The sequence below is a fragment of the Anas platyrhynchos genome, chromosome 3 (assembly GCF_047663525.1).
Source record: "Anas platyrhynchos isolate ZD024472 breed Pekin duck chromosome 3, IASCAAS_PekinDuck_T2T, whole genome shotgun sequence".
Lineage (NCBI taxonomy): Eukaryota > Metazoa > Chordata > Aves > Anseriformes > Anatidae > Anas > Anas platyrhynchos.
This window is the reverse complement of record NC_092589.1, coordinates 95,848,321-95,871,670: the sequence shown is the minus strand read 5'-3', so window position 1 is coordinate 95,871,670 and position 23,350 is coordinate 95,848,321. Positions and strand designations below refer to the sequence as shown.

Genomic DNA, 23,350 nt, shown 5'->3' with positions numbered 1-23,350 from the left:
AATACATTTAAGCATCCAATTTATACACCTAGAGATACAGTTAGGTTTTCTCCACTGACATAGAAAATCACACTATAAAACTCTTTCTTCCCAGTCTTCTCTGGAACATTCTAGATAATTGAAGCAAATCAATATTTAAAAATGCATTTGAGAACAATGCAGATGCTTATGGGTAGGCTAACTTTTCTTATACATTGTACAAATGTGTTCAATTGTTTTGTGCCTGATAACAGATCAGATGACTGTGTTAACCAACCATGTTCTCCATGGTGCACTGTGGGGGCTGAGCTTGGTGGGTCCAGGCTCTTCTAGACTCCACAGTCATTGCATGCTGCAGCAGTCACACGAGGGATGGGCCACGTATCCCCACCAGACCCTCTACCTTGCATCCCTTCCCCACTCTCTTGCTCTGCCTCCTTGGTGGGACATACAGAGGCTATATCTGTCCCAACACATAAACCAGATGGGGACTTGTCCTTTGGCCTTCAGTTTGAGGGTGCAATGAAGTGTTCTTTCATAGAGTTGTCTTCTTCTTTTCCCCATTCACTTCCCTTCCCACGAAGTGAGACCCCAACCCTACACAAGACCAAGGGTGACCTCATCCCTTCAACCCATGGGAGCACCATGCTCTGTGCTACCATCCAGATCATGGAGGACAACAGTCCGGAAGAGTGGTAGTTGGAATGGGCCAGAGTGGTAGTTTGTCTTGACCAAAGCATACAAGTGAGTGTGCTGACTGGTCCCTGAACAACTGTGTTTGCTGACTTTCATTGACTAGAGGAGAACTTTTGGCTCAGAGACCTACATTTTTTTAGTAGTAGGTACAAGATGCTTGTTTTGAAACAAAATGCTTATTTTGAGACAATCAATCAGTGTCTCTGATTGGTAGAAATCAAGAACTGAGTATAGTGTGGAAAATTATTCATAATGTCAAACTGAGAGTTCCCCCCCCAGGTTGCTCCCACTGCCACGTTGTGTCATGTGAGCTGTCTTGGAGTAATGATCTTCAGTCAGCCTTTTATTAGCAAAATTTTTATTTTTTTAGAAGTAGGCTTTTCGTTTGTGCAAAAGAATTAAATTTACTGGAAAAAATAATATGGTAATTTAGCAATACAGTTTTCTTAATCTTTTTGTACACATGATGTCGGATATTGGGGTGCTTGTCAAAATGTTGCTTTAAAGGTGTTTTTAGTAGAAAGAAAAACTTTGTTTGTGATTCAGGGATAAGAATATCTGTCATCATGCTAAAGTTTTATTTAAAAACACACACATATGTGTATATATATGCACCTTGCGGTATTTCTATCAGTTATATGGATTAGTAGACTACACAAAATTGTTGAAATATCCTGCCTTTTCACAATTAAAATGTTTTAAATTTGCCTTGACCACAGTTACTTCGTCTTCACACACACTTCAGAACATTTTAAGGATGTAAATGACAGTACAAATAGAAAGGAAGTGTGTAAAAAGGTCTGACATCAGTGAAATTACAGCAGTTTGTACCAGCTGACAACGTACTGTAGTTTTAGTTTAACAGCTTTTTTAAACTGTATAGTCTTTGACATGATCCCATTCACCATTTTATACTAGTGCATCTCTGTTGGCTTTTGGGGTGATTTGTAGTGATATAAAAAATCATCCTCTAAATAAAGGACTTTTATGGGTATTGAGTGCCCCGATAGATCTACTTAGTCATTTTGTTTCCATGTAATTACTGTCACCAAGAAAAGCTTTCATGACTTTAATTTCAAGTTCTAGAAAATTTATCATTTTGTCATGTGGCCTCTCTTACAATTATTTTAAAAATAACTTCTGGTGATTAACTGGAGTAATCACTGTACATATTGTGTACGTTTTTGCTCTTTACAGTTCTGTTCTAAAGAAATCTTTTTAATTTGCCATGGACATGCAACATAGAGAAGTGAAAAAATGAGAGTATAGAAAGCAACTAAAAGTGCACACACATGCAGAAATGAGTAGTGTATTTCTTTATCTGTAATCAGCTATGTTTATACACATTTCAGGCAACCTCTCTGAAATGACAGAAAAGCGACCTGGGGGTATTTGTTGATAGCTGGCTGAATATGAGCCAGCAGTGTGCTCAGGTGACCAAGAAGGCCAACAGCATCCTAGCTGGTATCAGAAGTACTGTGGCCAGCAGAACTAGGGATGTGATCATTTCCCTGTACTCAGCTCTGATGAGGCTGCACTTTGACTACTGTGTTCAGTTTTGTGCCTCACTACAAGAAGGACATTGAGGTGCTTGAGAGTGTCCAGAGAAGGGCAACAAAGCTGGTGAAGGGCCTGGAACACAAGTCCTGTGAGGAGCGGCTGAGGGAACTGTGGTTGTTTAGTCTGGAGAAAAAGAGGCTCAGCAGAGACTTTATTGCTCTCTACAGCTATCTCAAAAGAGGCAAAAGAAGTTGTAGCAACGTAGAGGGTTGATCTCATCTCCCAAGCAACAAGAAATAGGACAAGAGGAAATGACCTCAAGTTGCACCAGGGGAGGTTTAGGTTCGATATTAGGAAAAATTTCTTCACTGAAAGAGTTGTGATGCACTGGAACAGGCTGCCCAGGGAAAGCGATTGAGTCACCATCCCGGAAGGTATTCAAAAGATGTGTAGATGTGGTGCTTAGGGACTAATGATTGGACTCAAAGATCTTAGAGGTCTTTTCCAACCTAAATAAATCTATGATTCTGTGATATTTACTCTTAATTTGTACCACTGGAAATGACATAATTTAATTCCAGAGTTTTGTATTTGTAGCTTGTTCTGCAGTGCTTTGATGTTTTTTTGTTCACAGTGAAATTGGTTATCACACTTGGTTAACAACATGAAAGAGTGATCCTAGTATGTAAGCAGCCCCTAGAGCTAACACTAGTTTACTCTGTCCTTGACAGAAGATGTATTTCCTATAGATCTGATATTAAATCACAGCTGTCCCTGTGGAGGTGTGAAGCTTGCCGACACCAGTGGCTGTGTTGAGAAATGTGAGTGCTTTGAGTTCAGAGCGTGGTCCTGTACCGTGACTTTTGGTGACATCATTCTCACCATTGACACAGAACTGGAATCAGCAGGTCCAGGGAGTGATTAAACTTCTGTTTAGCACTTCAGAAACCACATCTAGAGTTCTGTGGCCAAATCTCTGCAAGGTCTTTGTCATGGGTAGACAAATGTAGACTATGTGCTTCCCTCTCCAAAATGTGCTCAAATTGCTTTTCTGCTTTAAACTGTGATATTAGTTGATATAGTTGAGTCCAACTGCAGTGATAGTGATCCTTCCATGGAGGGTCCAGGCTGTAAAAGTACAGTACACATACTACATACTACATACTACATACTACATACAGTACTACATACAGTATACGTTTTTGCACCCTTGCTTAGGAGCGTTCACCTTTTAGAGTTCAAATCAATTTTAATCACTCCTACGTTAAGGAAGGGCATACCATCTATACAGAAGCATTCTGTTATCCACTAGAACACCCTACAAAATTTGGAGGAGATGATTAATGCACTAGAAATCCCGAATCTTACCATAGTGAGGACAAATGAGTGTGTGGCACATGGCTATTTCACACACATAAATACTTTGCATTTAGCACATTGAGCCATGATTTTGAAAACAGGGCTTCTACTCTTCAGAGTAGACTTGGAAAAAATGTGGTGCAGGAAAGTAGGATTGTTCTGCTTTTCATACTGTGAAGTCAGAAGGATGAGAAGATTGAATTGAGATCCCCGTACAACTGGTAGTGTTAATAATGGTGCTGCAAAGTAATGACAGGTTTAGAAAGGTCCGGGTTTACTTTTCAAAATCAAATCAAGCAAAATGTTTTTTGCACTTGGGAAAAAGTATCCCTAAGACTTTAGCAACAGACATTCATACTTGACTATACTTTGAGACAAACTGGTAAGGACAATATTTTAACTTCTCTTAATAATTGCATTTCACTGTGTAACTGTTAAAATCTTCTGTGCCTAAGCATACTGCTCTCTATACATTTTTCCTCCTTTCAGAAAGGCCTCAGAAAAGTGCAAGTAAAATGACAACTTCAATTGCATTACTTTTGCTAAACGTTCAAGAACCATCAACAGTGAAACAGTGAATCATCAACAATGAAAAAACTTATCTTTCTACATTTTTCTTCCTATGACTATATTAGTTAATACTGAATACATTTACATTTTTTTGCAGGCCAACCTTTACAAATCAACACCTATGGTGGCAGAGAGTCAGATGGTATGTATTGCATAACTCTGCTATGCTGTTTATCAACAATTGCATAAGCACAAAATCCAGTCATTATTATTTGCTTGCTTAGTCCTATGAAGGAAGCTAAAGTCAATATCTTCCTACAAAGTTGTATTGCTTCCTACAGAACTTCATTGCTTTCTTGTGTAACAAACACATATCTGTTTTAAGTAAATGTAAATCCTGAAATTATGTAAATCTATGGGCCAAATGACAAACTAGAGAGTCTTGCTGAGTCATGAGATGTATGACAACTATACAACCTACTGCTGTTTGTTGAACACTGTTAATATTCCACTTCTACAATTTTGTTTATATGCAATAACAGTTTGGCATCTATATTTTTCTTACACACTGATATAAATCAAACCTGGTTTAACTTGTTGTCAGCAAGAATAAAATCGTAGAATCACAGAATGGTTTGGGTTGGAAGGGACCTTTAATGTCATCTGGTTCCAAACCCCCTGCCTTGGGTGGGGACACCTCCCACCAGACCAGGTTGCTCAAAGCTCCATCCAGCCTGGCCTTGAGAGCTTCCAGGGATGGGATATCTACAGCTGTTACCCCTTGTCCTATCACTACAATCTCTAATAAAGTGTCCCTTTTCAAATTCAAATAAAGAAAAGGAGATTATGCATCAGATGTTCATTTTAGCTCTGATTACATTTTAGTCCCGTTGGAGCCAAACTTTCTGAAGAAGCAGGAGAGAGGTCCTAGAGTCTGTCCTAGTGACAGTGGCCACTAATGAATACTTAGGGAAAAAAATTAAATGTGAATGAGAGAATTTTCCTATTGTATTTCATTTAGAGGTATTTTAGGGACTTCCTGAATCAATTTCTTCTGTTTAGTAAGCATTTACCAATGCTTTTTTCATGATCTTTTTCTAGTTACTTGTTATATTTAGGTCTCTACAACATTCTATAGCAAAACTTTATTTTTTAATTATGCATTTCGTGAAATAGTACTTTATTTCCCCGGGTGCTGAAAGAGCTGGCGGACGTCATCGCGGAACCTCTCTCAATTATTTTTCAACGATCCTGGGATTCTGGAGAGGTCCCGGTAGACTGGAAGCTGGCAAATGTTGTGCCGATTTTCAAGAAGGGTCAGAAAGAAGACCCTAGCAATTACAGGCCTGTCAGTCTTACGTCAGTGCCTGGTAAAATCATGGAGAAGATGGTTCTCGAACTTATTGAGGCGCACCTGGGGGACAAAGCAGTCATTGGTCCCAGCCAGCATGGGTTTGTGAAGGGCAGGTCCTGCCTAACTAACCTGATTTCCTTTTATGATAAGATCACCCGTATGGTGGACCAAGGGAAACCAGCTGATGTGATTTTTTTGGACTTCAGCAAGGCTTTTGACACGGTTTCCCATAGGATCCTACTGGACAAAATGTCCACCATACAGCTAAATAAAAACATCATACGATGGGTGAGCAATTGGCTAACGGGCAGGGCCCAAAGGGTTATGGTGAATGGCGCTGCATCAGGCTGGCGGGCGGTCACTAGTGGGGTCCCTCAAGGCTCCATTTTAGGGCCGGTACTTTTCAATATTTTTATAAACGATCTGGATGTAGGAATAGAAGGTATTTTGAGCAAGTTTGCTGATGACACCAAACTTGGAGGAGTTGTGGACTCGAATGAGGGTGGAAAGGCCTTGCAGAGGGATCTGGATAGGTTGGAGAGCTGGGCGATCACCAACCGCATGAAGTTCAATAAGAGCAAGTGCCGGGTCCTGCACCTGGGATGGGGAAACCCTGGCTGCACGTACAGACTGGGCGATGAGACGCTGGAGAGCAGCCTTGAAGAGAGGGATCTGGGGGTCGTGGTAGACAGCAAGTTCAATATGAGCCGGCAGTGTGCCCTGGCAGCCAGGAGGGCCAACCGTATCCTGGGGTGCATCAAGCACGGCATCGCTAGTAGGTCGAGGGAGGTGATTGTCCCGCTCTACTCTGCACTGGTGCGGCCTCACCTTGAGTACTGTGTGCAGTTCTGGGCACCACAGTATAAAAAGGACATGAAACTGTTGGAGAGTGTCCAGAGGAGGGCTACGAAGATGGTGAAAGGCCTGGAGGGGAAGACGTACGAGGAACGGCTGAGGGCACTGGGCCTGTTCAGCCTGGAGAAGAGGAGGCTGAGGGGAGACCTCATCGCAGTCTACAACTTCCTCGTAAGGGGGTGTCGAGAGGCAGGAGACCTTTTCTCCATTAACACCAGCGACAGGACCCGCGGGAACGGGGTTAAGCTGAAGCAGGGGAAGTTTAGGCTTGACATCAGGAGGAAGTTCTTCACAGAGAGAGTGGTTGCACACTGGAACAGGCTCCCCAGGGAAGTGGTCACTGCACCGAGCCTGACTGAATTTAAGAAGAGATTGGACTGTGCACTTAGTCACATGGTCTGAACTTTTGGGTAGACCTGTGCGGTGTCAAGAGTTGGACTTGATGATCCTTAAGGGTCCCTTCCAACTCAGGATATTCTATGATTCTATGATTCTATGATTCTATGATTCTATGATTTGTTTTAAAGATAGTGCTTGATGTTCTTGCACTGAAACAGAAAATAATTGTATTTCTGTACTTTCTAAATATCATTTATGGTTTTCTAGATATTAATTTAACTACACTGTCACATTTTCCATACAGAAAACTCAAAATTGCTTAATCACTCTTTGAGAATTATTGATGTTGTCCATCCAGATGATCCTTGGTGTACTTTTCCATAACTTTTTCATTTTTTTTTTCTTTAATTGGGAGACTAAAACCATAAACTACTCTTGTCTAGCTCTGAACACTGCATTTCCTATTTACACAAAAATGTGATACATTTCCTTGTTGTTATTTCTATTCCTTTCTTAATGACTCCTAGTAATTTATTTAGTTCTTCTTACTCATATTGAGCCATAAGACAATGTTTGCATAGAACTGTATACAATAAATCCAAGATATATTTTCTGAGTAGAAAGAGGTAGTTTCTGAGCTTACTAGTTTATGTGTAAATTTAGGATGTAGTTTATTTTTCTTCTATGAATCAATGTTGAATTCAATTAAGTTTCACCTGTCTTTTTATCATTTAGACATTCATTGTCATAAGACCTATCTGCAACTCTTTTCACTGCAATTTTGTTTTTACCTCCATAAGTGATTCAGTATTATCAGAAAACATTGTCACCTTACTATCCACTCTTTTCTGGCTGATCTGTATTTATAATTCAAAGCCCAGACCACCTGACAGCTCCCTTATCCAAGGAGCTCCATTTGTGAATTTTCTCCACTGTTAAATTTAGACATTCATTCCAACATGTTCCTATCTTCTAATTGGTCCATAGGATATATTCGCTTTTACTCCACATTAGTTTCATTTCCTAAGTGGCTGTTGCTGAAAGAATCCATGGCTGGAACTCCATTAAACATTATGCTCTGTGAAGGGCCTTCATGGAGGGTGCAATATGACTGATTATGGGTCAGCTCTAGACTGAGAATCTTTCCTCTTACCTCTTGGTGCATTTTGATAACAAGGCCACAGCCATAGGATGGTAGTTTTTCACTACAATAACAGTAACGATTTTTTGTATATTATTATTTATTTTACCATTTTTCAGTGCTGTTGTAGGATGGCCAACACCTTCCTTCACAAAACTAAGCTTTAGCTTGATTCTCAGCAGGGTCAGTTGCAACCCCTCTATCAAAAAAAGAGTTCAAGCTTTTACATATGGAACAATGATTTTGTCCAGCTTGCCAGGTAACTAATAAAGCATTTCAAATTCTTGTTGCTGTCTGATACCTTCCACTCTTTCAGTTGAGTCAGGCATAAACATATGACTCACTAAGCACTTGAGTGCACAATGATGTTTAGAAAATGCTTCCTTAAAAGCATTTCTACAGCGTGCTTTTGGAAGAGGTTTCCTACATAAGGAGAGTAGCTTATCCTTGATGATTGCAGGTACCTCAATGGGCTTTTAATTGCATAGTTACATGGTACAGAGGAGTGTTAGAAGGCCACAGGTCCTTTCCTGCATAACACTGACTTGGTAACAAATGTTGCTTCCCATTTTATTTCCCATATTATTTCCCATTTATTTTTATGTTTATTTTTGCATCGGAAGCGAGGAGTCTTCCAATTTTTGCAAACTCTCCTCAGAAATTTTGGAGGGGAAAAATATCAAATGGAGTTTATGGTGAATACTACTAAGAAATAGTCATAATCTAAATGTTCATAAGTTGTTAATAAGGTATTCTAATATTATATGATGTTGATAAGACATTTTCTCCAGTTCATACTAGAGAGGATTTTTAGTACTCCTCTCTTACCTTTGGTTTTGCTCTTTCTAAGAAAGAAATTTGATGGTATGTTGAAATAGATACTAAGGTAGTTGTAAAGAACTCTAGATAAAACATGTTCAAGGCTGACAGAGTAAATAGTATGGAAATTAGAGTAGGTTGATAAGTAGTGAGGGGGTGAGAAGAACGGTGAGTATTAGGCACGGAATCAGAACTCTGATACGATGGAAAACCTTAAGCCAGAAAAGTGTTCATAGGGTTTGATTGTTTACATCAGAGCCCCGGGCTAGGAAGAAGATAGCAGCTGTGTTTTGAGTTGGGTGTTGAGTTAGTACAATTTCTGTCAAGGAGATCTGAACTGATCTCCTGACCATAATGGATTGTCTAAAAAAAACAACTAATGTCACCTCATGGCTTATTTTTTGTTTTCAGTCAAATATGTTTCTTTGTGTTTGACGAGGCAAGTGAAAGGGCCCCAGCCTGTTGTAAGGAGGGAGGTGACATAGCACAAAATTAAGGGAAACTTATTTTCTGCCTGGGCCTCACTGTTTCCAGACATTGTGCTCTTCCCTGCCTCTGTCTTCTTCCACTCAGCCCCTAGCACTGCTCTGCATTTCTTTCCCAGGGCAGGGGTACAAGTACAAGATATGGGGACATTCCCTGCCTCTTGCACCCTCTGTGTCCCACGGTCACCCCTCTTGCTCTATTCTTTCTGGGTGCCTGCAGATTTTATTTCAAGGTTATCCATACCTCAGTTTGCATGATACACCCAGCAATCTCAGCTGACTCATTTTAAGCTTAGTTTCATAGCTCTGTTCAAAACACTTCAGTTGCATCAGCTTTACATTTTCCACTATATTTTCAGGTTCACTTTTGCTGCTGGGCTTGTGCTAATAACATTCACACCAACACAGCAAGGAGATACCTTCCTCAAGCTCTTCCCAGGCTGCTTTTTCTTCTAGAGTCTTGTTGTGTAGCTCTGGTGAGAAAGCAGTGCTGGACTGTGGCTGGAGCAGAGAGCTGATCCAACCAAACACCCAGCTAGCAAAGAAAAAGGTTTCCATCCAGATGGTTGTGCATAAGCCCTACTGCCAGTGTAAGCAAAGAGGCAGGAATGTATGGCTGGGTTGCTTAATGCTGAATAAGGTCATTTTTTTCCAACTTCCTTTGTATAAATTGGGATGTGATATGTGTAAGCTCATTTGTCCTATGCCTAAATTGTTCTGTAGGCATCTTTTTTTTTTTTCTTTTTTTTTTTTTTTTCCCCGACATAGGCATATTGCCCTTGAAAGCAGGCAGCAAGGTGTTACTAAATGTACACTGGCTAATCTCATAAATAATTCTACTAGTGAATGAAGCTTCTTCTCTGCATCTTTATATACTGCTAGGTGCTGAGGATGGGGGGCTGCGACAATGCCTATATCTCAGTCCCAGCTGGGCAAGCAGCCTTTCTGGGCTGCAACTACAGAAGGAGCTCAGCAGCAGTCCTGTTATCTACATCAGTGGTGCCAGTCCCTGTTTTCTATGGTGTAGTCATACAGGGAAGAATATAACTGAGTTATTTGGAAGTTTAGATTCAATTACAGAGCCTCACAGTACTTCAGTATGTACCAAATACCAGAGAGAATGCACATTTTTTCTCCTTTTCTTTGCTTACTGAACAAGTTCTATTTTAAAATTATTCCCTAGCCCCGGTTTATGCCATAATCCATCACGTCAGACTTTAAGAATTCTGTAAATCACAGATATACTAAATTGACAAGTTAATTGTCTTTTTTTTTTTTTTGATTAGCTGATGGTTAACCAAGAATTCTTGTCTTGACTTAATAATCAGATTTGTCTGAAATGAGGTGTGTCACACATCCATACTGATTAAATTCTCTTAGCTTGTACTTTTCCAAGTGAACTCTTAAAAATACTGTGAAAATGCAGTGTACAATCACTGGTATTTTTCCCCAGAAATAGTTTCCCCTGAAATATTGCTACCTGAGCTTATGTTAACGGCATCACACATTACTTTTCCTTGCTTTGCAGTTACCATTTTGAAGAGCCCAGGTAGGAGTTTGCAGCACGAAAGCAGGTGTGTGGCTGTGCATAAACTGTGACTTGATAAACTTATCAAGATGCAGCTGAACAGCCAGCCAAAATAGCCAGCAAAACCTACAGACAATAGTTTGACAGCCCAGTGTCTATTTTTGTGGCAGTGACAAACAGATGTCAGTGATAAGGTTCTGTGCATAAGAGCAGCTCTTGCCATTTTTGTCCGTGGTCTGTATTTAAAGTAGGCCAGGTAGCATGAAACCTGAATAATTCTGCTGATGAAATATGTTATTAATAAAATGTAAAAAAATAATCTAGTCAGTACAGCCTCAGTGGAATTGACTTGTCTAACAAATGTTCCATATAATATAAAGTATTTTATTTTATTATTTTTTCTATCACTTTGTCAAGACAAAACCTGGTGTCATTCGTCCTGTGCTGGTGAAAGCAAAGAGTGCACAGCAAAAGGAGGAGCCCTATCAACCCAACCCTTTCAAAAAGTACCTTGAGGAAATCAGTGATCAAGATATTGAGCAGGTAAGTAATTCTCACTCTGAAGGATTTTGTAGTCTTAGCTGTTTTCTGCAAACCTGATGAACGGACTTAGATCCTTGTTTCATTCAGGTCTCTTGTTTTTCAAGGTTAATTGTAAAGAAAATACAGAGCAGATGCTTCACTGAAGGGTGCCTGGCTCTTGGAGGAGTATCTCCAGGCTGGACAGGGGCATCTAGGCTTTCAACAGGGACATCTTTTTGGTGATCTGAGAAAACATAAGTTGAAGAGGATGCCTTTTAATGATATCCATAGGGAAGGCTGAACAAAATAAAGTAGAAATTACGTGCAAGCCTGTAAAGTAGGTGTCTGGATTGGATCTATAAGAATGTGCTTGTTTCATTTGGGGTCTAGACTTGAATCCTCTCCACACTGAACTGAGGACAGCAAGGACTGAGCAAGGTTCACTCTTTTCTCCCCAAGGGAGACTACTGAGGAGCCCCAATGACTTGCCATATAATTCTTCAATGTGCAGGTCCCCCAGGTCTGTATTCAGGTCTCTCCAGAGCTTTGGGAACTGCACATGAGGGGGTACTAAGGGGCAGCCCTTGGGGCAGCAGAAGTGTTTTCTTCTCCCACGACCTCTGCATAAAGCCATAAGATCCCTTTGCAAAAATGCATCTTGAAATTTCCATACTTCTATGAGATATTACCTCTGAGTAACCACAGATAAATGGTTCTATTGGCCTTTTCTCATGCATTGGTTTTTGTGTGCATTATTGTGAATTAAACCTTAACACAAATATAATTTGAATGTCTGTGTAGGAGTTTATTATTAAACTATCCAGTATGCTCTGAATTTTCTCTCTGTAAAGTAGTAAAATGAAACAATAGTCTTCTTGCCAGACACAATGTGAATAAAATACCTTACTTATTGAATTTTTCTTACTTCTGTGCCTCTCCCGTCACCTTAGAGAGAGAATTTAGCAATGGCAGCCCTCTTTTTCTCATTTTGTTACTGAAATTTTTAAAGATTTTCATTTTAGTTATTTATATCCCTCCTCATAACTGACTTGCTGTAGTACAATCCTGACATTTCTCAGGAGTACTGCAGCATTATAAACAGGGGAAAATTAATCTGTAGCATCGGTTGGTTTCAGCAACATATATGGGTGGAATCAGAACGTTTTCTCTTCTATAAGTTTCTATTGGATGTAGAGTTTCTGTAAAATATAAAATCACACTTTTAACTGCAGGTTGTGTTTGCAGCCAGAATAAGTGGGAATAAGTGGGAGATAAAACACCCAACATTTAAGGTTCATTTGTAGTAATAATAAGATTTTTGGTGGCTTTGTGGTAAGAGCTCATTTGGAGTGCTGAAGATCTTTGTACATAATGCCAAAAATTTTCTAGTTACTCTTTAAATACCAAGTAATGTAAGTAGCAAGGTTTTTAATAACTGCAACAATTAGTTTTTTTTTTTTTTTTTTTTTTTTAAACCTTGAATCTCATCAACTTATTTTGATTCCAACCATACAAATATCTATTTACATGTCAAGACCTAAAGGTACAAGTCATAATATTTGCAGAGAAGGAAGTCTCCCCAGATGGGACAAGCCCCCTGACAGCTCACTGCCCTCCAGAGAGGCAAATCTGCCCCTCCAGCTCCCTCCCTGCTCCTGACAGAAAGGTTTCCTTCTTCTCAAATCCCTCACTTTGACTGGTCTGTGTCCTAGGAGCTAAATTTAGGTGGACTTGGCAGTGCCAGGTTAATAGTTGGACATGATGATCTTAGAGGTCTTTTCCAACATCAATAATTTTGTGATTCTATGATTCTAAGTCATCATTGTAACATGGTAGTAAATTCACACAGCAAAAAACAAACAAACAAACAATCAATCAAACAAACCGACAACCCAAACCAAAGAGTGTTTTCTCTTGGCGCGGTTGGTAAGGGGGATGAGAATTTTTTCTGACTGGTTATATGAAGAAGTGAGGTAGCTTGGGAAAGTGTTCTTCCAAGCTCAGGAAGGACAAAGGAGGGTTGGAAACAAGGCCACCACTCTTGGGAGCAGAGAGTGGTCAGTCTGGCTCAGCCATTTCATGGATCTTTACTCACTATTCACTCTTAGGGGATGAACACAGTCTTGAACACTTTTGCTTGTTTTAAATTTTTGCTTTCCATCCACATATGTTAACGAGTCCATGGATTAATGAATGCACCTCAGCTGCTTCAGTTAAATAACAATTAGAAATTTGTCATTTGGGAATAATGTGCCTGAACAGCAAAGGAGGAGTGGTCAGGGTTAGGAAATCATTTCAGACTTTTTAGGCTGTAAACCTCTTGTTCAGACTCAGAGATTTTCATGCCATTTTTGCTTCTTATAAAAACAGAAGAAAAAAAATATAAAACATTTATGATTTGTCTCTGAGCTTTTGAGGTTTGCAGTGAATATTCACTTCACTTCAGAGATGACAGGTGAGTTTACAGTGAGCTTCTCATGCTGGAACTTACTGAAAGCCTTCTGATACCAAAAGCACGGTGCCATTCCACTGGGGTGAGAGAAAAGGAGAGATGATCAGGAGTTTATGCTAAAGAACTTTTGGCCTAGGACATCTCAGCAGGCAACTGCTGCAAAAACAATCAGTTCAGATCTCCCTTCATTAGGGCTGGGCACTGATTCTTCAGCCTGTAGTTTCACTGATGAAGGAATGACTCAATCACCTGTATCTGTAGACAAAGACAGATCTGGTGTTATTGCCCTACTTGGATGCTTTCTGACATTTGAAGATAATCCTGGAGGCCAATCAATTTCTGTCATTTTGGAAAATGGTTTTTGGACACTAGGTATCCAGGCATGGGTAACCTGACTTGAAAACAGAACTACAAAGTCCCAGGTCTGCAACTTTTCAGAGATATTGTATATATGGAAAACAATAATATCTATATATGATGTTTTGCAGATCTTGAATTGCTAAGTGTGTATGGTATAAATTACCTAAGGATTGTATTACTGAAGGACTGAGGGTGTGATACATGATTAAATGTGGTAAATGAATACATGCGGTTGTTCAAGTCAAAATTATTTTTTATATTTATATATCAGAGAATCACAGAATCATTCAGGTTGAAAAAGACCTCTAAGACCATCAAGTCCAACCTTTAATCAAGCACTGACAAGTTCACCACTAAACCATGCTACTAAGTTTAACATCTACACATTTCTTGAAAACCTCCAGGGACGGTGACTCAATCACCTTCCTGGGCAGTCTGTTCCAATGCTGCACAAACCCTTTTGGTGAAGAAATTTTTCCTAATATCCAACTTAAACCTCCCCTGGCACAGCTTGAAGCCATTTCCCCTCATCTTATCACTTGGGAGAAGAGCCCTATTGCTTGGGAGAAGAGCCCTGTCCCCACCTCACTATAACTTCCTTTAAGGCAATTGTAGAAATAATAATAAATTAAGGCAATAAGGCAAATTCCCCTGAGCCTCCTTTTCTCCAGGCTAAACAACTCCAGTTCCCTCAGCCACTCCTTGTAAGACTTGCTCTCTAGACCCTTTACCAGCTTTGTTGGTCTTCTTTGGACATGAAGAAATATAAGTAGATATATATTAAGACATCTTTGTTGCGAAAAAATTACCACTTAGCCCTTTATTCAGATGGATTCATTGACTTAACAGAAACTGATTTTGTTTGTGTGAGAAAAGGTTATACGATTCTAGAGGTGGTCTAATATAATAATACAAGAGTAGCCAAATCTGGGGAAAACACTACAGTGCTGAACATCACAGCATACAGTCGTGATTTCAGCTTTTGCTTCTCAGAGTAGGTTTATAGTGCTGATATAAGTTCCTTGTGAGTGGAGAAGAATTTGGTGCCCGCAGGAGGATGTTCACAATCTTTCTCTAAAGCTCTCCTGATGGCTTCTAGTGACAGGGCTGCAGCACTGCCTGTGACACTGGGCTCAGTGCCAACACAACTGCTTGAAAATTGCAGTGTTTATCTCCAACCAAAGGTTTGGTAGCTTATGAGGACACCGAACAATGTGTGCTTGCAGCCCAGAAAACCAACCGTATTCTGGGCTGCATCAAATGAAGTGTGGCCAGCAGGATGAGAGAGGCGGTTGTCCCCTTCTGCTCTTCTCTTGTGAGACCCCACCTGGAGTTCTGCGTTCAGCACAACAAAGACATGAGTGTATTGGAGAGAGTCCAGAGGAGGGCCACAAGGATGATCAGAGGGCTGGAGCACCTCTCCTATGAGGACAGGCTGAGGGAGTTGGGGTTGTTCAGCCTGCAGACAGTTCCCTCTATCTGCATTTTCTTTCCTTTTCATTCTAATACCCTTGTTGACACAGGTTAGCTGAGGTTCCAGACAGTATCAGATTTATTAATGTCTCTCTTGTGATTTTTTCTTAGACCTCCACAATACTGCCCCTCCCTGCCAGCCTGCCAGTGTGACACTGAGTACTAGTAGCCCTGTGTGTGACATTGGGTTTGAGACAAAACGATGCAGTCAGCTGTAACTGCTGACCTTCAGCTTCACCTCCCTCTGTTGAACAGTTTTTTTGCATGACAGAGAATAGCTTGTTTATTTTTCACTTCATTGATAAAACTTCTCATGTGAAAAAAAGGTATTTCCTGTTCAACAAAAATAATAATTTTTGCTTTAGCAGACAGCTGTTTTCATGCAGATAATCCATAGTAATATATATTTCTTTTCATTATTAATCTTCATTTCATATTGCTCTACATATGTTGAATGATACTGTGCAAAGTGATAAAATAATACATAGTTTTACTTTGAATGAACTTTCATGTTAAAAATATTGAAATGATGTGCCGTTATTTTTCGAGACTAAGAGACAAAAAGAGATTTCTATGAAGGTAAAGATCATCTGAAAAGGATGTAGAGTTACAGTTCGTGGCTAGCTCTTTTTATCTGTATTAGTTATGCTGTATATAGCATAACTAGCTATATACACTAGTTCACTCTAGTGAGCCAGTAAAAGTCCTTTTTGTTTTGTTTGTTTTGTTTTGTTGTACTTTATTTCCTCATATTACCTTATATTGACTATTTATTTTTTTCCTCATAAGGAAAAATATGTAACTAATAGTGTGCTATTCAGTAGATATGTCAAAGTCAAATGCTTGTTATAGACAGAGCTTAATATTGCTGTGGTTTCAAGCTGACATAATTAAATTAGTCACATATTTAGGTGCCGTTACTGGAGGTGGTAATTTCCCTACCATGAGAAATTAATCATATTTTTCCTTGTGCCTGGTACATCTCAGTAATGTTTCAGGAATTTTGCAAGTAATCTTCAATTTGTTCAAAAGAGATAAAATATAAAAGAAAAAATATCCCAGAAGTATATATAATTTGTGAGAAACACCGACATGATGGCTTCACAAAAGTTTCAATTTAAAACTGGAGAAACGGAATCTTTTTTTTTTGTCTGGGAAAACTGGGGTTTTTTGTTACATATTAATGTGAAAACAGCTCATAATGAATGCTAGAGAATTCATATGTTTACAAATATTAATGAATGATCATGGGCACAGACTCATGTGTCATTAAAAATAAAGCACTTTGGGCAACAGAAAAGCAAGATTGCACTGAAGAGGTATTAGCTATATTTGTCATGAAGCTGTGAGGCCAGTTTGCCAAACATCATTAACAGAAGTAGAGTCGGTGATGCTGAAGAGGAGCACCAGGAGGCAAGGTCAATGCCGAGTGATGGTTTCCTGGTCACCTCCAACCACTCTCATTGCTGCCAGGCCTCTGATCCATCGTTTGCTCATGCTCACTCTTTTCTTTGGGCAATACATTAGCTTCTGCTGGAGCTAACTTTCTTGTCACAAATTTTCTAGATTTGGAGGTTAAAGGCACAATAACAGCACAGTCTGGTGAAGACTCAGCCAGCCAAATGGGTGAGACTTCAGGATGTATTGTGTCAATGATCTTGACAAAACCTAAGCATAAGACTGGTGCCAAAATCTGAGTACCCTTCCTGCATCTATCCCAAACCTTTTAAAAATCAGTTGTTTAAAAGGTTTTTATCTGCTTTACATGCAAACAGCACATACGTTTTTATTTTTATTTTTTCCAAAACCACTATTGTTGACAGCTTTCAGTAGTGAATGCCATTGTGTGAGCATCTTCCCCAGATTAACTTTTGAATGTCTGGAAAGGCTTGTTAAAAACTTGTCAAAAAGCCTGAGGTGTTCCTGTTAGTATTTAGATAATACAAGCATTCTTTTGCATCTTTTGTATTTGTTTTCAGGCTGGTTTTACTACCAAAACATGCTCTCAGAAAACCTCCCCAGAGCATGTCCATTGTATTTTAACACAAGATCCTTCTGGGCTTTCCTTTTCTGTCACCTTAACATTAACTGAACTGCAGAAGGGCGATGCGCTGGGCCCCATTATAAACATAACAGCTTTAATGGGATATCTGCAGCAGTTTTACTTCTCTGTGTGTGTGTTTGTAGGTATTGGTTGGCATGGACATGCCGATAAAAGTGCTTAGCGTCGAGCCATTTTATTGGCATGAAGGTACATTATCTTTCCAAGTTAATTATCAAGCCATAAAAAATGTAAACAGGGTCTAAGCTTTATGCCCAAAGCTTTTTTTTTTTTTTTTTTTCATCCTTTGATCTAAATTTCCGCATCCGTTGACCTTTTTTTTTTCTTTCTTTTTTTTTTTTTCTCCTCTATAGGAGACTGTTCTCCTACACCCTCTGTATCCTACTAAAACGATCCCTCCAAATAAGTCCCCTTTGCATCCTCTGCGGGTCTCCCTTGCTGACTGTTTAAACCCTGGACCTTTCAGCCACTTGTCCGCCATCATGTGTGATGTTCATGAGAATCCTTATAGCCCTTACTGTCACAACTCTTTGTACAATAAGGTGAGCGTCAAGTGTGGTGTGACTCAAGAGTATTGTCAGCCTTTTATCCCTTTAAATCTAGGCAGAATCTAGATGGGAGATTAGGATTCAGTGCCAGTGGATGGTCTGGGAGATGCTTGTCAGAAGAGCCCATGTCTCCAGTCCCTGGAGATAGTACTGCTTTTCCTTCCCTCAATGAACTTCTGCTGGGGTTTACTTCCTCCAGACCAGCTAGGACAGGGCTCCTCCACTCTTCATTTATGATGTTTCTCTGAAGGAGAAATAATCTGTCATCCCTCATGCTCAAGTCCTTTAACATTTACCCATACCAAAGTAATGATCTGTATTCTTGGGGACTGAGGGAAGGGAGACTAACTTGAGAGAAATATGAACTTTTTCCAGTAGCTTTTTCTATCATTCTGACAAGCAGTTGTCTCTTGCCAGCACAACAGGAATCACACCCTTACTGACATTTCCATCTTCTCTGAAGCAGCAATGAAGGAATTAGACAAAATGTCAGTAGACCAAGGTATGTGGGTGACGGGGCTACCTAATAAGCTTTACAAGGCCAAATACTGGGCCCTAAATCTTAACTGAGGTATTTTCAAAGAGCTGTTGGAATGAGGTCCTTATAATATCCCAAGAAAGCCCCAGCCTACTGTCAGAAAAGCTTCAGATATGGAAGCCCAAAGAAGACATGATGTTTGGACCACTCAGATACATCCTGTCTATATCCTATTTTTCCAGCAGAGAATATGTCTGCAAACACTCTGTCCTTCATTCTGGCAGAGATGATTTCACTCTGAAATGTATGGTGCACTTTATTTGGAGTACAAGAGTTTAAAACACAGACATTAAGTGTTGTTTCTTTAGGTTACACCAAAGTTTCCTCAGCAGGGGAACATGAAGGTTAAATCCACATGACTAGTTTCAGGCCCACTTGGAGATGAGACAGCTATGGAGAGAAGTAGCATCTCCACAGAAAACATGTGCTGATCAGTAGTTAGAATCTGAAGGAAGCATCTGAAAATGTCTTTTTATCCCCATTAATTATAAACAGAATTTGGGTTAACAGACAACATAAAGAGTGCCCCATGTTATCCCCTACTGCCCTGTGGGACTAATAGTAAAATTTACTGTTTCACTCATGTATTGGGATGGACACAAAATAACAATAGTAATTAAAAAAAACAACACCCTTCCATTCTGTCTTTGAATCATCTTGGGAAAACCACCTTTTCACATCTGCTAGGCTGGGTTTTGTTCTCTATTTTAATTTTTACTAAGCTAGGCTGACATGTTTATTTAGGCAGTAGTGATTTTATCATCAAATATTTTTCAATAACTGTCCTGGTGTATTGCAGGCCATTTACATGAACAAACAAACAGTTCATGAGACTGCTGAAGCCAATTTTTATAATGAAGATGGGTGTTAGCTGTTGATAATGAAAACACTGCTAGAAACTCAGTGTTTTAGATTTATATAGGAAGGTGAATAAATCAGGGAGTTGTCTGAAGACTACAAAGATTGTGTGTTTTTTTTTGTTTTTGTTGTTGTTGTTAATTTCAAGTTAGTAGTTTTATCAAACAGGGATATTCTTGCTGAATAATTTATTAAATATGGACATTTTTGCTGTTTCTGAGTTCTCATAGCACTGTGCACCCCAAAACTCTTCCTTTGAATGCAGAGGTCATAGCTCAGCCCGTATATTTGCGTTCTACCCATACAGGGATCATTACAAGGCCTATTCATCTGCAAGTTTTATCTCAACTAACTTTTGTCATTCCAAGCAACCTTTGTGAGTTTTTCAAATTGATAAATGTAGGCACTCCACTTTGATGTCAACAGGTTCTTCCTGTACAATATAAATCCAAGAGTTACATCATCTCTTTGATTTCTCCCATTCTTCATACATCATAAACTGTCTCCCATACTTGGATCCTTTTTGAGTGTTAGCAGAGGTATATCACAGAATTTTTCTGTAAGCTTCGTATATCTGTAAAGAGCTCTTATTTTATTTTATATTAATTAATATATTTATATATTCTCATTTTCATGTTGGACTTGGACTCTCTTTAAGTCTGAAACTTTCCAGGGTTGAGCATCATCATCCAATCATCCATAGCCTATAATTCACTGAGTGCTATATTCTATTAAAGAAAAGCTCAGATGGTCCTTTAATTTAACTTTTTTTTTTTTTTTTTTTTTTTTTTTTTTTGGAGCAGTGACATTTTGAATGGTTATGTTATTGTTAGCAAGTTAACTGGGAGTTCTGTGTTTTAGATGAGGCCCTAACAATGACTTGCTCTGAGGATTCATGCAAAAAAGTTCACATATTTGGGCTTCTGATTAACTTCCAATCATCATCCATCTTATGTAAGTGAATTAGGTTCCTAGCTTTTAGATTTAGTGAAAACCCATGGGAACCTATAAAGTTAACCATTATTAGTGAAAATAAAATATGCTAGTAAATAGCTTCAGTAAAATGCATTGCATTTCTAAATTAATGTCACCCTCCAAGTGGGTGTGGCCCAATGGTTTAGGAAACAGAATAATCATATTTTAATATTGGACTTGTTTAATAGAAACAGATTTTTATTTACACAAGCAGGAGCTATTCACCATTTAAAAATATTTTTAATGGTTCTGTTTTGGTCTACAGCATTAATGTTCCTTGGTGATCAAAGGAAGTTTGATTTTGGTGTTATTCACATGATTGATTTTTAACATGAGTCAATATATGTAGATAAAAAACATGCAGTGACCCTGTCTCCTGTACCACACAAAGGTTTGAGCTATTCATTGAAAAAAAAAAAAAAAAAAAAAAAAAAGTTTAGTTTGTTACAAATAGAAATAGAAATAGAAATACAAATACAAATAGTAATAGAAAACAGCACAGTAGACAGAGTATCAGCTATTGAAACTTAAACTTATTAGACCTGTTATGTAAAAGGCATAAATATTTAAGAAATTTCTTTTTATTCTCTACTAAACCTGGACCGTTGTATCTGCAGATTTCTTAGGGTCCCCCCTTTCCAGTCATCATTCTTTGGGTTAAGGGATAAGATGAGCCATGACTTGCCATGACTTGGACTCCATGATCCTTGTGGGTCACATCCAACTCAGCATATTCTGTGATTGCATGATACTCCAGCCATCCAGTAAAAACATGCTCCGTGTCCAGATGTATATACACATTAGTCTAATTTCTGTATGTAAACATAATTAAAGTTTTATCTCAATGAACCGTCCAAGAGTACTAAGAAGGAAGTTGTATTGCTAACAATGTGTTGTATTTTGCTTCATCTTCCACTAGAGGGCAAAGTTCACTGCAATGAATTCTTTCGTACATTTAAAATATGTTGTAAATATACTATTGACAATGGATAGGATGTGAGGGTGAGTAGACTTGATAATTTCCATCTGCACTTTCACTTGAAAATTACCTTATACAAATATTTGCTCATATTTTTTTTATTTTTATTTTTATTTTTATTTTTTTTTATTAAAAGAACAAACTAAACTAAACAGCAACAACAAAACAGAATGATAACCTTCTGCTACTTGTATGAGGGAGGGTAGATATGGTGAGCTCCTATAATCGGTATCATTTCATTTGTTGGCTCAGGGTGTAAAATAATGGCAGCTGACTATCTGAAATGCTGTACTGAAAGGGTACTGTGCTGTTGTTCAGGAAGATTAGACCCAGCACTGAGCTGTTTTTGTTTGAAGACCCACCTTTATAGCTGAAGAAATTACACAGATGAAGCTGAAAGATAGCTCTGACAGGATTTCTACACTCCTTGGTCTTGAAAAGTGACAGCTTTGACACGGTTACCACTGGACATACTACTATGATGGACTGTGGGTGACTGTGTCTTTTTCTCTTACTTAACAGACCAATTAAAGCAAACAGGAGTCCTGTTCTGGTATCTTCTGGAATAAAATAATTACATGAGATGATCTCTATGTATTGAAAGTTCCTTTTCTCTTTCATTGGAATAAAATAGCTCTGAAAGGTACATGAGACTGCAACTCTTGTAGTGACAGACAGCCTGAGCTGTTTAGACCCATGATTTCAAAATTTGATTCCTCTGGCAGTCCCTAAGCCTTTAACAGAGGACTGTGTTGTGTGGAAGAAATCGGGACAGCATGTGGCCTGATGAACATGAGCTTCCATTTTCCAGGTGTCAATTCGCATTGTTGATCCTTTGAAGGGGATCAGCCCCAGTCCCTTCTCCTGCAGGCTCTACCTGAGCCATCTACTCTGTTAAGAGAAAAGAGATGTTTGTTTCTTTTCTAGCCAGCAGGTCAGCTGCAGAAGTTCAGAAGAACATGAAGACACTACTGCCATAAATATCTGTCAGGGCAGAGAGCCCAGGTCAAACATTTTGGGTGCTGGTAGTCATTTTGAAGTAGAAGGCAATGAACTGTCCTAGTGGAAAGGCAGGGATGGGGATGGGGTCTGTGGTATGCAGCTCTCATAATGAAAGACTGCCTCTTTGTACCTCTTGACTTTCAAACTCCCTTTTCTGTTTCTGTCAGCAAGGGATGAGTACACAGTTCATGTATGTTCCTCCAAAAGTCTCCCCGTTGTTTAAATGTTTAGCAACAGTGTCTTGAAAACGGGTTGGAAGGAAGATGTTTTTTAAAGAGGTATGGGAAATGTTAAAAAATGGCCTTTTTTGTACCTTATCAGACACATGAGAAGAGGTCACAGGACCAGTCTTGCAGAGGACTAATTTTCTTTAATATACGAGTCTGGGCTCAGGCCAATTTCATTGCTTTTCCTGGGCCTTAATGGAGTTTTATTGAAATCACTGAGTATTGTCATGTTGGAAGGGTCAGCCTTCCATAATTATTTTCAGGTCTGCAGGCTCACATGTAAGCAGAATATTTTAAAGGATTTTTTTTTTTTTTTTTTTAATGAAATCAGTGGTGTTTACTTCACCATCCAATCTCCTACTCACTGGAGTTTGTATTTGATTAATAGTTGCATAGTGGGAATTGACATTCTGTGAATGCAGCAGCCTTTCAGGGTTGCCATGGAAAAGCACTTTTCTCCCAGACATCATCCCAGCTGCTTTTATTTCCAGAAGTGAATTTCTTTCTCTGTTTTGAACTTTGATATTTAAATGCTGAATTTTCACATCTGTACTTGTGTTAAGTGTGTTGTGGTTGATCATCCTTGCACTATCTGTGCTGAGAACAATTGCTTTAGTATAGGAAAAGAAAATCAGAAGCAAACAAGCTAGTTAATTATTGCTCTGCTAGAAACTGGACCTCCTAGCTGGGAAAGTATTAATGTTTTATATTGCTGTCTTTCCTTTGTATATTCTTTTATTGCATTCCTTGGGCTTAGTGAGCCATTTTAATCATACCATGCTTAGGTGA

The 23,350-nt window shown here is 39.0% G+C and overlaps 1 protein-coding gene across 17 annotated transcripts in view; it reads left to right on the top strand.

Moving 5' to 3' along the window:
• MLIP (muscular LMNA interacting protein) overlaps positions 1–23,350 on the top strand; it is a 128,337-nt gene that overhangs the window by 79,633 nt on the left and 25,354 nt on the right. For 9 of the 17 annotated variants that reach the window (XM_072036356.1, XM_038175918.2, XM_038175908.2 and 6 more), the window contains 3 exons: positions 4,202–4,246; positions 10,983–11,108; positions 17,788–17,976. In XM_072036356.1, coding sequence (XP_071892457.1) covers positions 4,202–4,246; positions 10,983–11,108; positions 17,788–17,976 — 360 coding nt within the window. Of the gene's footprint in view, positions 1–4,201; positions 4,247–10,982; positions 11,109–11,212; positions 12,003–17,787; positions 17,977–23,350 lie in introns of those variants that run through there. The other 8 variants (XM_072036359.1, XM_072036357.1, XM_038175917.2 and 5 more) reach the window with 4 other exon arrangements.